Below are 12,706 nucleotides of genomic sequence, written 5' to 3'. Positions count from 1 at the left end.
AACTTCGCCGTTATTTAAAACTAATTTTATTTTAGTTTTAATAAATTTTTAAAATTATATCAAATAAAAAAAATTCAAATTAAATAAAAATATTTGCACATTTTTATAAAAAAAATATTCTTAATTTACAGCTATATCCTGTGGCACCGTTATTTAAAACTTCGCCGTGCACAAGTGCGTGGTCTATGTGTCCTTGATCCAGCCGTAGAAGATGTTAATAGTGCATTTGAAAGAGCCTTGGTTTTTATGCACAAGGTTAGTATTAAATTTAATAGTTTAGTGTTGGAATCTTTTTCAGTTGATAAATAGAAATTATGTTTTGTCCAGATTTTTTAACTATCTTCTGTCAGTATTTTAGGTTTTTATTATTTTCGTATCTTAGTGATTTCCCGTGCTTAAATAAGTATCCTATTATCATTTATTTTAAAAAATATATTTGCTTTTTCAAATCACTCTTTTTATTTCTGAAAAACTACTATTTTTCTACTACTGAACAACTCTACACAAACTAGCAGTTATCAGATGTGCCAATTATTAAGATTTATCCATAATTAATAGGATTTCATAGTCATGATTACACTCTTACTATTGAGTAATAAAAATCGGATTTTTTTTAAAATTTTTTATTTTGTAATAATATATTTGAAGTAGGTTTTTTTCTCTTAACTACCAAGAGTTAGGAAATTGATTTGCAGTTTCCAACTAATCTCCATTGAATAATTTAATATCTTATTATACACCTTTCTGAAATTCTTAAAATGACAAATAAAAAACAAAAATGATTTGATAGAAACAAGAAATAAAAAAAGGCAAAAAAGATAGCAATTAATTATGAAAATATGTATTTAAATTTGTTAAGATAATTGTATTTTTGTCAATTTAATTTCACTTTGTTGTTGTCTTCATTTTACAGATGATATTATGTATTGTTAATTGCTATTAAATCTTATTCTATTCTTTTTCTTTTTTTAATGTTGTTTGAAATAAGTTACAATTAGTTTAAATATTTATTGATTGTCGCAATTTTCAATGGCGGGCACTTGGGATGTATTGTCCCATTGGCCAGGAGTGCCAGAACTGCTGCTCTCTTCTCGTAGCCCACGACACACACCCACAAACCCGTTTATAGGGTGGGTCACATTCACACAAAGGAGAAAGGACATAGAACACAGGGAGAAAGAAACATCCATGCCCTGAGCAGGATTCGAACCCGCAAGCATCGGCTCCGCAGTCACGCACGCTAACCACTCGGCCACCTGGTTGGCATTTCACTATAATTAGTTATTAAATATTATAATAATATTTTGGCTTCTTCCTATTTCTTTAATATTAACACATTTATAAATATCGCAATTTCAATTAATTCATTGTGTGAGCTATTAGTTTTACATTTTTGGACGGACAGCTAGCCGAGTAGTTAGCGTGCATGACTGCGAAGCCAATGGCTGCGGGTTTGAATCCCGCTCAGTGCATGGATGTTTTACTGTGTGTTGTTGTGTGAATGTGGCCCACCCTATGATTGGGTATCTGGGGCAGTGTGGCGTGGTTAATGTTGCTCGCCTTCGTGACTTCGATTCACAGGTGTGGTAACGATAAATGAGCAACACTTCCAGCATCTTCTAAGTCGAAGAGCGAAAGTTCAATGCCTGCCATTATTAAAGAAAAGTTTTCCTTTTTTGCTTGTGTATGTGCTGTTATTGTGAAATAATGTATTAACCCATATAGGTCATGGAAATTTATTGGTGAAAGTCATGAGTTTAAAAACTTTCTAGCAGATTTCCTGGATAGTGTATATTGCAAACATTATTGGTGATAGTTTGAATATATTACTCTTTCTGTAAACTTATTGGTTAATAATCTTAAATTTTGCATTCCTTTTGTGAAATATTTTGTTATTTTCTTATGTTTTATTTAGATGCCACGCATATGGCTGGACTACTGTGAATTCATAATGGCTCAGTGCAACATAACTAGGACCAGAGATGTTTTTGATAGGTCATTGAGAGCTCTTCCCATTACACAACATCATCGAATATGGCCACTTTATCTTAAGTTTGTTACTAAAAAGGCTCCACCTGAAACAGCTGTCAGAGTTTATCGACGATATTTAAAGGTAAAAAGTTTTTCATGATCTGTTCATAAAGCCTAATTTGTGAGAAGTAATTAAATAACAGTTTTTTAATGTTAATTATTTAACATTTTCATAGGATTTTTTTTACCTATTTCATTTAAACTTTTACTGATATTAGATGGGGTGATATGTTTTTAAAATAAGTGTAAGTAAAGAATTTCAAGTATAAAATGAAGTTATAAATAGCTTGACTACTTATATCAGTTGATTGACACATTTAAAATTCTTGATCTACAGAAAGTTGAATCAATAAATGTTTTAATTAGCTCCAATTTCATCTCTCAATGATATTATATTATGAATATTTTTATTTTGTTTTTATTAGCTATGTTATGAAGATACTGAGGATTTCATAGATTATTTAGCAGAAATTGATAGACTGGATGAAGCTTCAATTAAGTTGGCTGAAGTTGTCAACAACGAACGCTTTGTGTCGAAGCATGGTAAACCAAAGCATCAAGTAAGTTACAGTTTAAAATTATTTCATAATATTGTTTGTAATTTGTTTCTACTGTTTGCAAGGAATTAACTTAGTCATTATTGGATCATATTGTCCGCCTGCAGTGTTATAAATTGAAAATTGTTTTATTTTTTATTTCTGACATATCTTTGAAAACGGGTCTCTGTTATGTTACAGGTTTCTGTGACTATTTGGATTGTGATTCATCTGCAAATTATTACAAATTATAATTAAGTTACAAATTATTCTATAATTTATTTCTCATAACTTTTTTTAAATGTCTTTGTTTTTAAGTAAAAAAAAAAGCATTTTTTAATCAAGCAATAAGCATGTTTTCTTTTTTTTTTTTGGTATCTGATTCTCAATTTTAAACTTAAAGGGAATTTTTTTGAAATTAATTCTGTTATTTTGTAACTATTTGTTAGTTGTATGAAATATGAAAGCATTCCTTAGAAAAAATGTGCATGAAATTTCTCAATTTAAATTTTGTTAACATTGAACAGTTTGTAATTTGTATCACAGCGTGGTAGACCAAAATAGTAAATTTCAGTTTAAAATTGTTTCATCATATTGTTCATAATTTGTTTGTTTCTACTCCTTGCAAATGCCAAAATAAGTCAATATTGGATTATATTGTCCATCTATATAGTATTGTAAATTGAGGAGCTTTTTTTTTTTCTATTTCTAACATATCTTTGAACACAGGTTTCTGTTAAGGCATTTATATACAACTATTTGGATTATGATGCAACTAATTTTCAAATTTACAAATTTTCGTATTATTTATTTCTTATAATTTTGTATCTTGTTTATAAAATTGAAGTAATATAACATAAAAAAATAGTGGTGCAAATTGCATTATATAATCAAGCAGTTCACATTTTTTTTAATATCTGTGTTTAAGTTTTGGAGCTTCATGACTTTTTTTTTTTCAGTTTTATATTTTTATTTTTGTAACTTATTTAAAAGCTGTACAAAATATGAAAGCATTTGTTAAATAAAATGTGTATGTAAAATTCCTCAGTACCTTTATAAGTACCAGAACATCATTTAAAAAAGACATATTTTCTCCTCCACTTTTTGGAATTTTTCTTTTACCTCTTGCATATTTTCGTATGAACAATCTGCTCATAATCTTTTTTGAACTGTTTTTCATACTAATTCCATGAAACTTTAAATTTAAAAAAAAAATCAAGATTAAAATTCTTAAAATAAAATATTAAACAAAAAAATTAAATCTTTTGACTTATTAAAAAATAAAACTTTTGTTTCAACTTTTTTTCAAAGCATGTTTAAAATGATTGTAGTTCAAAGATTTATTTAAAAATAAAATAAATTGTTTGTACACAGAAAATAAATACTATTTTTTTAGACAGAAAGTTAAAAACCTACTATAATTTAATTTTTTAAAAAATAATAAAAGAAGACGGAATTGGCAAACCTGCAATTTTTTTTTAAAAAAGCATGCATATACTTTGTAAATAAGTAATTTGCTTTACTTTGTCTCTGAATTTTTTATAACAATTTGATGTTGTTATCATTACACTAAATCATTTATTATCACTTGATTCAAATAAATTCATTGTAACCAGCACAACTATATATTTTTTTCTTGTAGCCCTCATCTAATGAAGCTGTGCACCCCTTTTCTTATAAATATCAGATAGTGATGATTTAGGTTAACTCCTCAGCAGTAAAAATAAGTAATACTGTTTATTAAAACCCCAAATTATAAAACTTATAGATTCACATTTATGCAGTATTTAATAGGCTGTAGTAATTAGCAGAGTTTGTGACTTTCAAATTGAAATATATATTATGGATTAATCCCAATATCTATCCTTATAGTTTATTTTCTAAATGAAGATTCATTTATAAAAAAAATGCTATTATAGCATCTAATTAATGCTGTCATAAAATCTATTATAACAGTTATGTTTAACTTAATTTTAAAATTTATTTGGTATGTCTTTATTATTTAGCTTTGGAATGAGCTGTGTGAGCTAATATCCAAAAACCCAGAAAAAGTGAAATCTCTTAATGTAGACGCTATCATACGTGACGGTTTGAGAAGATTTTCGGACCAAGTTGGACATTTCTGGAATTGTCTTGCTGATTATTATATTAGAAGTGGCTTGTTTGACAGGGTAGGTATTAATACTAATTTATTAACAATTTCATAGCATGTTTAAATATTTATTAGCTTCTTTAAACTTGTCATATGTTAAAAAGGCTAAGTCACATGTTTTTGTATAAAAACATATGCTTTTTAATTAGTTTATAAAATAATATGTCAAAAAATGCAAACTGTTTGACTTTAATTAAGAGAAAATGTTTTACCAAAAAGGGAAAAGAAGAGCTCAATAGAGAGCAAACAAATGACTATCAAGGCTGTCTGAAAAGTTTGCAATCTCAATATAAAGATTACACTAGAAGTCAACAGAAGTAGAGACTAGTTTCAGCATGTGTTGATAATTCCCAAAGAAAATTATTGCTATTTTGAGCACAAATTATTTTTGCAGAAATTAAAAAAAGAAACTGAGCTGTCGTTGGATGCTTGTGTTTTTAAAGTATTACACCTACACAAATTTAAGGGATTGGATGTTGCATACTGGGAAACTGTATTATTATTTATTATTGAGAAACATCGAGCGATAAAATTTTTCTTGAAATCTCGAACTTATATGTGGCTGTGCGGGATTCATACATCTCATGGAAAACTTGGGATTTTTAATTAGCTTAAAAAATTGCGAATCATCTTGAAATATTAAAATTTTTCTAAAAACCTGGAAAAATTTGTTGAGTACCTAGAAAAAACTGTACTTTAATGTGTGATTTTCTTTATACCTTTTCTGTCATATATAAGGTTTGAAACTGATTCTTTATTAAATTTAATAATCAGGAATTAAATTGGCATCTGCAATAATGCACATTTACTACTTTTTCTTCCTAAGTTTTTTACAATTGAAAAACTTGTAATCACATTCATTGACTAGCTAATTCAGAAGTTAAGAAAAGCCAGAGATTTTTTTTTTCTAAAATTGAATTGGAACCCTGTTAACATTAATTTTAGGATTGTGTTAAATTTTCCTATAAACTTTAAGAAATATATAAATTGTCATTACTATTTTTTTATTTATTAAATTTTCTAATTTTAGGCACGTGATATTTATGAAGAAGCTATCAACACAGTAATGACTGTGCGAGATTTCACTCAGGTATTTCTTTTAATTATTTGTTTCATATTCTTTGAAAATTTACAAAATTCAACAAGTTTTTGTAGTTTTCAAACAAATGTTATTTTTGATTTTTTCTTCTGATGCTGGGAGTTGCTTCGCAACTTTATCCAAGTTATTTTCAAAATTTAAACAAGTTGTTTCACATAAGTGTTTTGAAACTTTATATTTTTAATATTATTGTTGTAAAAATGATTTGTAGAACATTTTATAGATGGAATTTTATTGAGATGAGATTAGATGTATTTTGAAAAATGTCAACTATGAAACCTAATTTTTTTAAAGTAAAAAACATGGTTGGTATGCAGCAGTTAAGAAAATATAGATATTTCTTTGATATAAATTAGATTGCTCTATTTTAATTCTGCATACCGAATAAAGCTTTAATAGAATCTGTTAGTTTTTAATGTTATTTAAAAACAGTATTCTGACTAAAATACTCAATATTTCTTACTAAAATGATTGAATTATTAACTAATTATTACAAGATAATTGTATTAGCTTTTATTACATTTCAAAACTCTCATGAATTTATAAACACTAATACCCAAATATGTTATGTTGAATAAAAAATAAATTGATACTAAGTAACTGGTGGTTTTTACATTTTCATTTTTACTGTTTCAAAATGTTCACACTTTTTTTTATTTACAAATGTGGCTTAAATGACTTCACACATTAGCCAAATATATAACATAGACACTTCATACTAATTTTCCTCTCCATTCAGAAAACTGTGGTATAAAAAGTAATTTTTATCTTATCGATTTTTATATAGGTTGATGTTTCAGCACTTAAAAATCAGGTGCTTTTTCTAAGCATTTTCTGCGTGCACAAACAAATGAGAGGATAAAAATAAAAATCACAACTTTCTACGAGCAGAACCCCAGTTATGCTAAATCTGAAGAAAATTTTTTTTAAATTTATGATGTCAGATTAATTTTTTCTCCATTATTTATTACACAAACTACATGTTCCATAAGTTTCTTTGTATTTTAAACATATTGGTATTTAAATAAACATAAAACTAAATTGATGTAATTGAAAAAATTTTATTGAAAAGCAAATTATTTTACATACAGCTATTGGAAAGTTATAATTTAAAAGTTTCACATCACTTTAATCTGCTTTTCGTCTTTTTTTCCCTTCTATTTTGAACATCAAATTTACGGAATATCTTTCTTCTGAATCCTCTATTATCCCTCTCCCTCTATTGTTATTGCTTCTATTGATAAAATGTTCAATATCAGTAAAATGAGACTTTTATAAAAATTATGTTTATTATTCATTAGTTATAATTAACTATGAATTATTTACGAACAATTAAATTACATTGAAAAATGTTTTGTAATGAAATCAATGGTTTTAAAAAAAATCCAGTGATTTAATAAACCATGCCAACCCTGGAAAAAATTATCTTGATCAATTTCTGAATCAGATATTAATATTTAAAAACTATGTTTAACAACTTTGAATAATTTCAGTTCATTTGAAAATACTATTTGAAATTTCACACATGACTGAAAATGGCCGTGTATTAAAGCATAAATCTTTGAGAATTCATTTTCATGAAAAAGAAATATTCTTTTTTGTCTTTAGCTATTAATAGAGGTTTCAAGATACTTTTTGGTTAAGATGAAAAAATATTCTTACATCAAATATTTCATGTCAGTTATTTATGTTTGTGAAATAATTTTTTTTTCTTTGATATTATTTTTCCTTTTTGTTCTTGAAAAGGGAATTTTTTTTTTCTTTAAGGTTTTTGATGCCTATTCTCAATGTGAAGAAAGTCTCATAAAAGTCAAAATGGAAGAAATAGAGAATGGGGCTGTGGCTGCTGAAAGTAAGCATTTAGTTTCCATCAGAATTTTTTTTGTGCTTAGTATTTTATGAAATATATGTCAAGTTATAATGAAAGGCATTTGCTCATATTTTTATACATTATTTACCATTAAAAATCTAACATTTATGTAAGCTAGCTACTCTGGAGATCTCAATATAGTGATTTCTATGGAAATTGTACTTATGTTTTATTTGAAAAGTCCCTTTTCCCTTTTATTAGTTATAGGCTTGAAATTCTCCAAAACAAGCTTGCAATTTTCGACGTTGTGCAATGTTATTCTGCTTCTTTTTTATTTTATGCCATATTTTTATTTTTCACAATTTTCACCACATGTGTAGATATGAATGAATGTTTCTACCATATATTTTGTATCATACACTTTCCTAAATTTAAGAAAATTAGCAAAATATAATCTATTAAATTTAATGTTATTGTTAATTGAAATTTTTTTTTCTCTTGATTATTTTTGTTTTCTGATGATTAAAATTTCATATTTTTTTACAGATGTCCTTCATTTAGATTTGCTGATGGAAAGGTATGATTATTTGTTAGAAAGAAGACCTTTATTATTAAACAGGTAATTTTTTCCTATCTTTCAAAAAATTTATATTTAGATCTACCATATAATATACTCTGAAGCATCCCATAATGTAACTTTTCTTAACTTTTTTAGTGTTTTATTAAGACAAAATCCTCACAATGTCCATGAATGGCACAGACGCATAAAGTTACTGGAAGGCAAGCCCAAAGAGGTAAATTATGTTTTAGACAGGTGTTTAATTTAACATATCTAAATAAAAGCTGAATGTGTAAACATTAATAACACTGCATAACTTTAATAGTTATTGAGTGTTTGATGACATCTGCTTCAGAAAAAAATTTGGAAATCTCAAGAAATGTGTAATTTGCTTAAAAAATCTGAAAAATCTCAGAAAAAAAGAAAAGTTTAAGGAAAAGGTGAAACTTTTAAAACGTTTCTTTTTCTAGGATAAATTTTAAAATATCCTTTAAAACACATGCACAAATTGCACATTTTTTTCTTCTTTTAAATAACCAGAAACGGTGTGGATTTTATTGCTTGTGCATTTTTTAAAACTTGTAGTGGATGACATTTGATATTAATACAATTTTTTCAACTATTAATTCATTAATTAAATTTGATTAAATAATTTTAGTTTTGTATGGGAGAAAAAATTTTAATTATTTAATAAAAAGTAACTAAAATGAAATTTTTCTTTATTGACCTAAGTAGGAATTGACTTTAAAATTTTATATATATATATATATATATTTGTTTTATTTTAGATTATTAGTACATATACTGAAGCTGTACAGAAGGTAGATCCAAAGTCGGCTTGTGGAAAACTGCATACATTGTGGGTATCATTTGCTAAATTCTATGAATCCCACAAGCAAATAGATGATGTAAGATTAATTTTATTTAACTAGTTTTGCTTAAACATAATTTTTCTCTCTCCATATTTTAATTTTATTTTTTATTTTGTTCTGTATTATAGGCTCGTATAATTTTTGAAAAAGCCATCCAAGTGTCTTATACTGAAGTTGACGATCTTGCATCGGTTTGGTGTGAATGGACAGAAATGGAAATTCGTCATAAGTAAATCAAATGTTTTGAATTATTTTAGTTTTAGACATTTTATCTCTATGTAGCAGGGTTTGAAAATTATATTGCCTAAAGCATTTAAAAACTCTGTTTGAGCATGTAGGACTGTGTACCAAAGTCAAAATTTTGGATGATTTTTCATTCATGAACCAATATAATATTGATGGTGACCATCAATAATTCCATCATGAACCATTATATTTTTTTATAATAACCAACACAAGTAACCATCACCCCAATGTAGGAATTCGGACTGATTTATGATGAGCCCACATTAAAAAAAATTGTTTTGATGCCTGCTGAACCAACAAGAATTATTATTAAACCAACATAAAAATGCATAGTTGTACCATTAAGGACCATCACAATTCGTATCGAACAGCCATCATTTGGATTTAAACCCTCGCCTCACTGGGAGGCGAGCTCTCTATTCTCTAGGCCACCAAAGCTCCTCTCTATATATAAGAGATTAAAAGCAATTTGAAAGACATGGAAGCAAAGTAGCTGGCCGCAAACAGAGCTCAATGCTTCAATTTAGAGTGAAGAGGAATATATATATATATATATATATATATATATATATATATACGCACATTTATAGAAAAATCAAGGTTTGACTTGCCTACTTGCTAAGCATCTAGTATGTTATTAGAGGCAGAATTAAATTTTTTTTGTCATTCTTATGTAAGAAATGTTCCTTATTTTGGGAAACATACTCGTTTTGATTTATAGCTTTTAACAAATTTATTTCATTATCTGCGATTTAATATGTCACACATTCATTAGTGTATTACAAGCAGTATCTAAGCTTTTTCACTTTTAAAGGAACTATTAAAATAAAGTGTACATTGGCAGGTTATCAGTTGCTTTTTGAACTTATACTTAGCTTTTATAAATATTCTCCCCTGTTATTAGAAATATTTTTTGACTTGTTCATTTTTTAATAAATTCAAAACTTCATCGAAGATTTACTTAGTCTATCATTTGGTATTTAATCCAGGCTTTGTATGAACTGATAATGTCTCATTTCATAGTTAACAAAACCTTATTTGTTGGATTGGTATTTTAAAAAAATAATATTGTTAAATGAAAAACTTTAATTGTCATGGAATCAATTGAAGTGGTGTAGAACAGTTTAGTCTAATAATAAATTATATTAATCAGCGAAACCTATGAAACTTTTATATTAACAAAATGGATAGCGATTGTCTCCCATGAAACTGATATTATTTAATATACATGAATTACTTATTATAATTTTTAAGAAATTTAAACTCTTTTAAAATTATGACATTAGTTGTTCTAACATTGAGTTACCGATTCATTTATTAAAATTATAAGTAAACAAAACATTTAATGTTAGTTATAATAAATGTAATGCAATACATCTCCACATCAACTCTTTAAGAACACCCCTCCAGTGTCTTTTGAAAATTCTATGTGTTGCATAAAATACATTACTGTTATAAAATACATTATCAAATTTTAAAAATGTGTGACATATATGCGTGCAAAATCTTTATATTAACTTAAAATTAAAAATATTTATTTTTTTAATAACAGTAATTCTAAAAATATGTCATTTTATTTCAAAAACTACTGCTTAAGTGTACTTTTTTTTGTTGATAAAAAGTTATTAAATTTCAAAGAAAAATGTCTTAATTGATCTGCAAAATAGGTTATGAAAGCTCACGTCTTTAGCACTGTTATTATTTGATCAAAAAAATTTTCTTTAATTCTATGACACATACATTGTTCAGATTTTCAATGTACACAAATATCACCCATTTTTAGCATGTATAATGAAAAATTATTATTGATAATGACATTTAATTAGAGAAGATGAATTATTACAATACAAAATTATTAATTCAAGTTAAATTACAATGGAGATTCTGAATCATTTATAAAAACCATTGTTTTATAAGACTAAGAATTATAGCTTTGTATTTGTTTTACTTTATTTAATTTATGTGTTTTCTGCTTAACAGTAATTTTGAAACTGCTCTGAAGCTGATGCATCGAGCCACTGCTGCACCTGTTCATAAAGGATCGTATCATGATCAAGTAAAATTTTGTCCTTTTATATTTTTAAATAAATTATATTTTATTTTTTAAACATCATTGCTACTACAAGAAAATTTCACGAATTGGATTAATTAGTCTCTTTTTGACATGACGATACGACTTTTTTTTATCCACTTTTTCACATTTTCGTATATTTATTAAAATCCCAATATTTTTAATATGGTATTATTTATTACAACACATAAATCCCCCTAACCCCTTTTTAACACGCCTGATTCGTGTGATTTCGTCGTAAATATATGTGATTATATCATCAATCTTTTTTTAGCTATTGCTGTGGATTTCACAAAATTTTATAAATTTCACTTTTGTGCATTAAAATGAGTTTCATTTATCTTCTTTGTTCAGTGAAAAAAAAATGAGCATTAAAAATATCTACAACTTGAGAAAAAAATATTCAGATTTCTTCTTCAAGCAATCACATGTTTGATTATTGTTTATTCTTTCCTTGCTATTATTTCTTCTTTATTTTTAACCACTAAGGTTTATGTATATATAATATGTATATTAATTATTTCAGTCTTTGCCCGTGCAAGAAAGACTTTACAAATCTTTAAAAGTGTGGCTCCTGTATGCAGATTTAGAAGAAGCTCTAGGAAAGTTTAAGGTTAGAATCAGCTAGTTTCAATTTAAATTTAGAATTCTTTTTTAATAATTTATTAATTCTCCAATGTTGTGATGTAATAAGTTATTTTTTTTTATTATTATTATTTAGTCTATTAAAGCAGTGTATGACAGAATCATTGATTTGAGGATAGCAACTCCTCAAGTAATCATCAATTATGGCTTGTTTCTTGAAGAAAACAATTACTTTGAGGAAGCTTTTAAAGTAAGTTAGTAACAATAATCAATTGAAATAATTTGTCTTTAAATTCTTATACCTTCTTAATGTTTGTTTAACTCTTTAAATTTATTATATTAGGCTTATGAAAAAGGAATATCACTCTTCAAATGGCCAAATGTGTATGATATATGGAATACATATTTAGTAAAGTTTTTAAAACGTTATGTAAGTAAAAATATATTTTCCTCAATATTAATCAATTAAACTATATTCTTTAAGCAATCTGTAATAATACAAAACATAACCTATAGAATGCAAATAATCTTATTAATTTTTGTATACCTGTTGAAATAAGATATATTATTGCTCTAATTTTGATAAATTTGTATTTGTAAAAATTTATAAACCAAGTTTTCGTTAGTTACGTAGAACTGATGTAAACCAAATTAAATGGTATCATTGTGTGTTCAAATTTTGCAAAATTTTAATTCGGTTTATATCCACTTGATTTTTTGTCATGTTTGAGATACAAATCTGAGT

General features: G+C 26.3%; 1 protein-coding gene across 2 annotated transcripts in view; it reads left to right on the top strand.

Moving 5' to 3' along the window:
* Window positions 1-12,706, top strand: part of fand (Pre-mRNA-splicing factor SYF1 fand) — a 31,895-nt gene that overhangs the window by 7,246 nt on the left and 11,943 nt on the right. Inside the window, exons 3-16 of one of the 2 annotated variants that reach the window (XM_043052016.2) lie at window positions 132-255; window positions 1,916-2,113; window positions 2,457-2,591; window positions 4,574-4,738; window positions 5,750-5,809; window positions 7,586-7,670; window positions 8,175-8,247; window positions 8,344-8,422; window positions 8,976-9,095; window positions 9,188-9,288; window positions 11,286-11,361; window positions 11,903-11,989; window positions 12,098-12,211; window positions 12,305-12,391. In XM_043052016.2, coding sequence (XP_042907950.2) covers window positions 132-255; window positions 1,916-2,113; window positions 2,457-2,591; window positions 4,574-4,738; window positions 5,750-5,809; window positions 7,586-7,670; window positions 8,175-8,247; window positions 8,344-8,422; window positions 8,976-9,095; window positions 9,188-9,288; window positions 11,286-11,361; window positions 11,903-11,989; window positions 12,098-12,211; window positions 12,305-12,391 — 1,504 coding nt within the window. Of the gene's footprint in view, window positions 1-131; window positions 256-1,915; window positions 2,114-2,456; window positions 2,592-4,573; window positions 4,739-5,749; window positions 5,810-7,564; window positions 7,671-8,174; window positions 8,248-8,343; window positions 8,423-8,975; window positions 9,096-9,187; window positions 9,289-11,285; window positions 11,362-11,902; window positions 11,990-12,097; window positions 12,212-12,304; window positions 12,392-12,706 lie in introns of both variants that reach the window. The other variant, XM_043052015.3, reaches the window with a different exon arrangement.

The sequence above is a fragment of the Parasteatoda tepidariorum genome, chromosome 9, assembly GCF_982258835.1.
Source record: "Parasteatoda tepidariorum strain Cologne lab strain chromosome 9, Ptep-v5.0, whole genome shotgun sequence".
Classification (NCBI taxonomy): Eukaryota; Metazoa; Arthropoda; class Arachnida; order Araneae; family Theridiidae; genus Parasteatoda; species Parasteatoda tepidariorum.
This window is presented reverse-complemented; position numbering and strand designations above follow the sequence as displayed.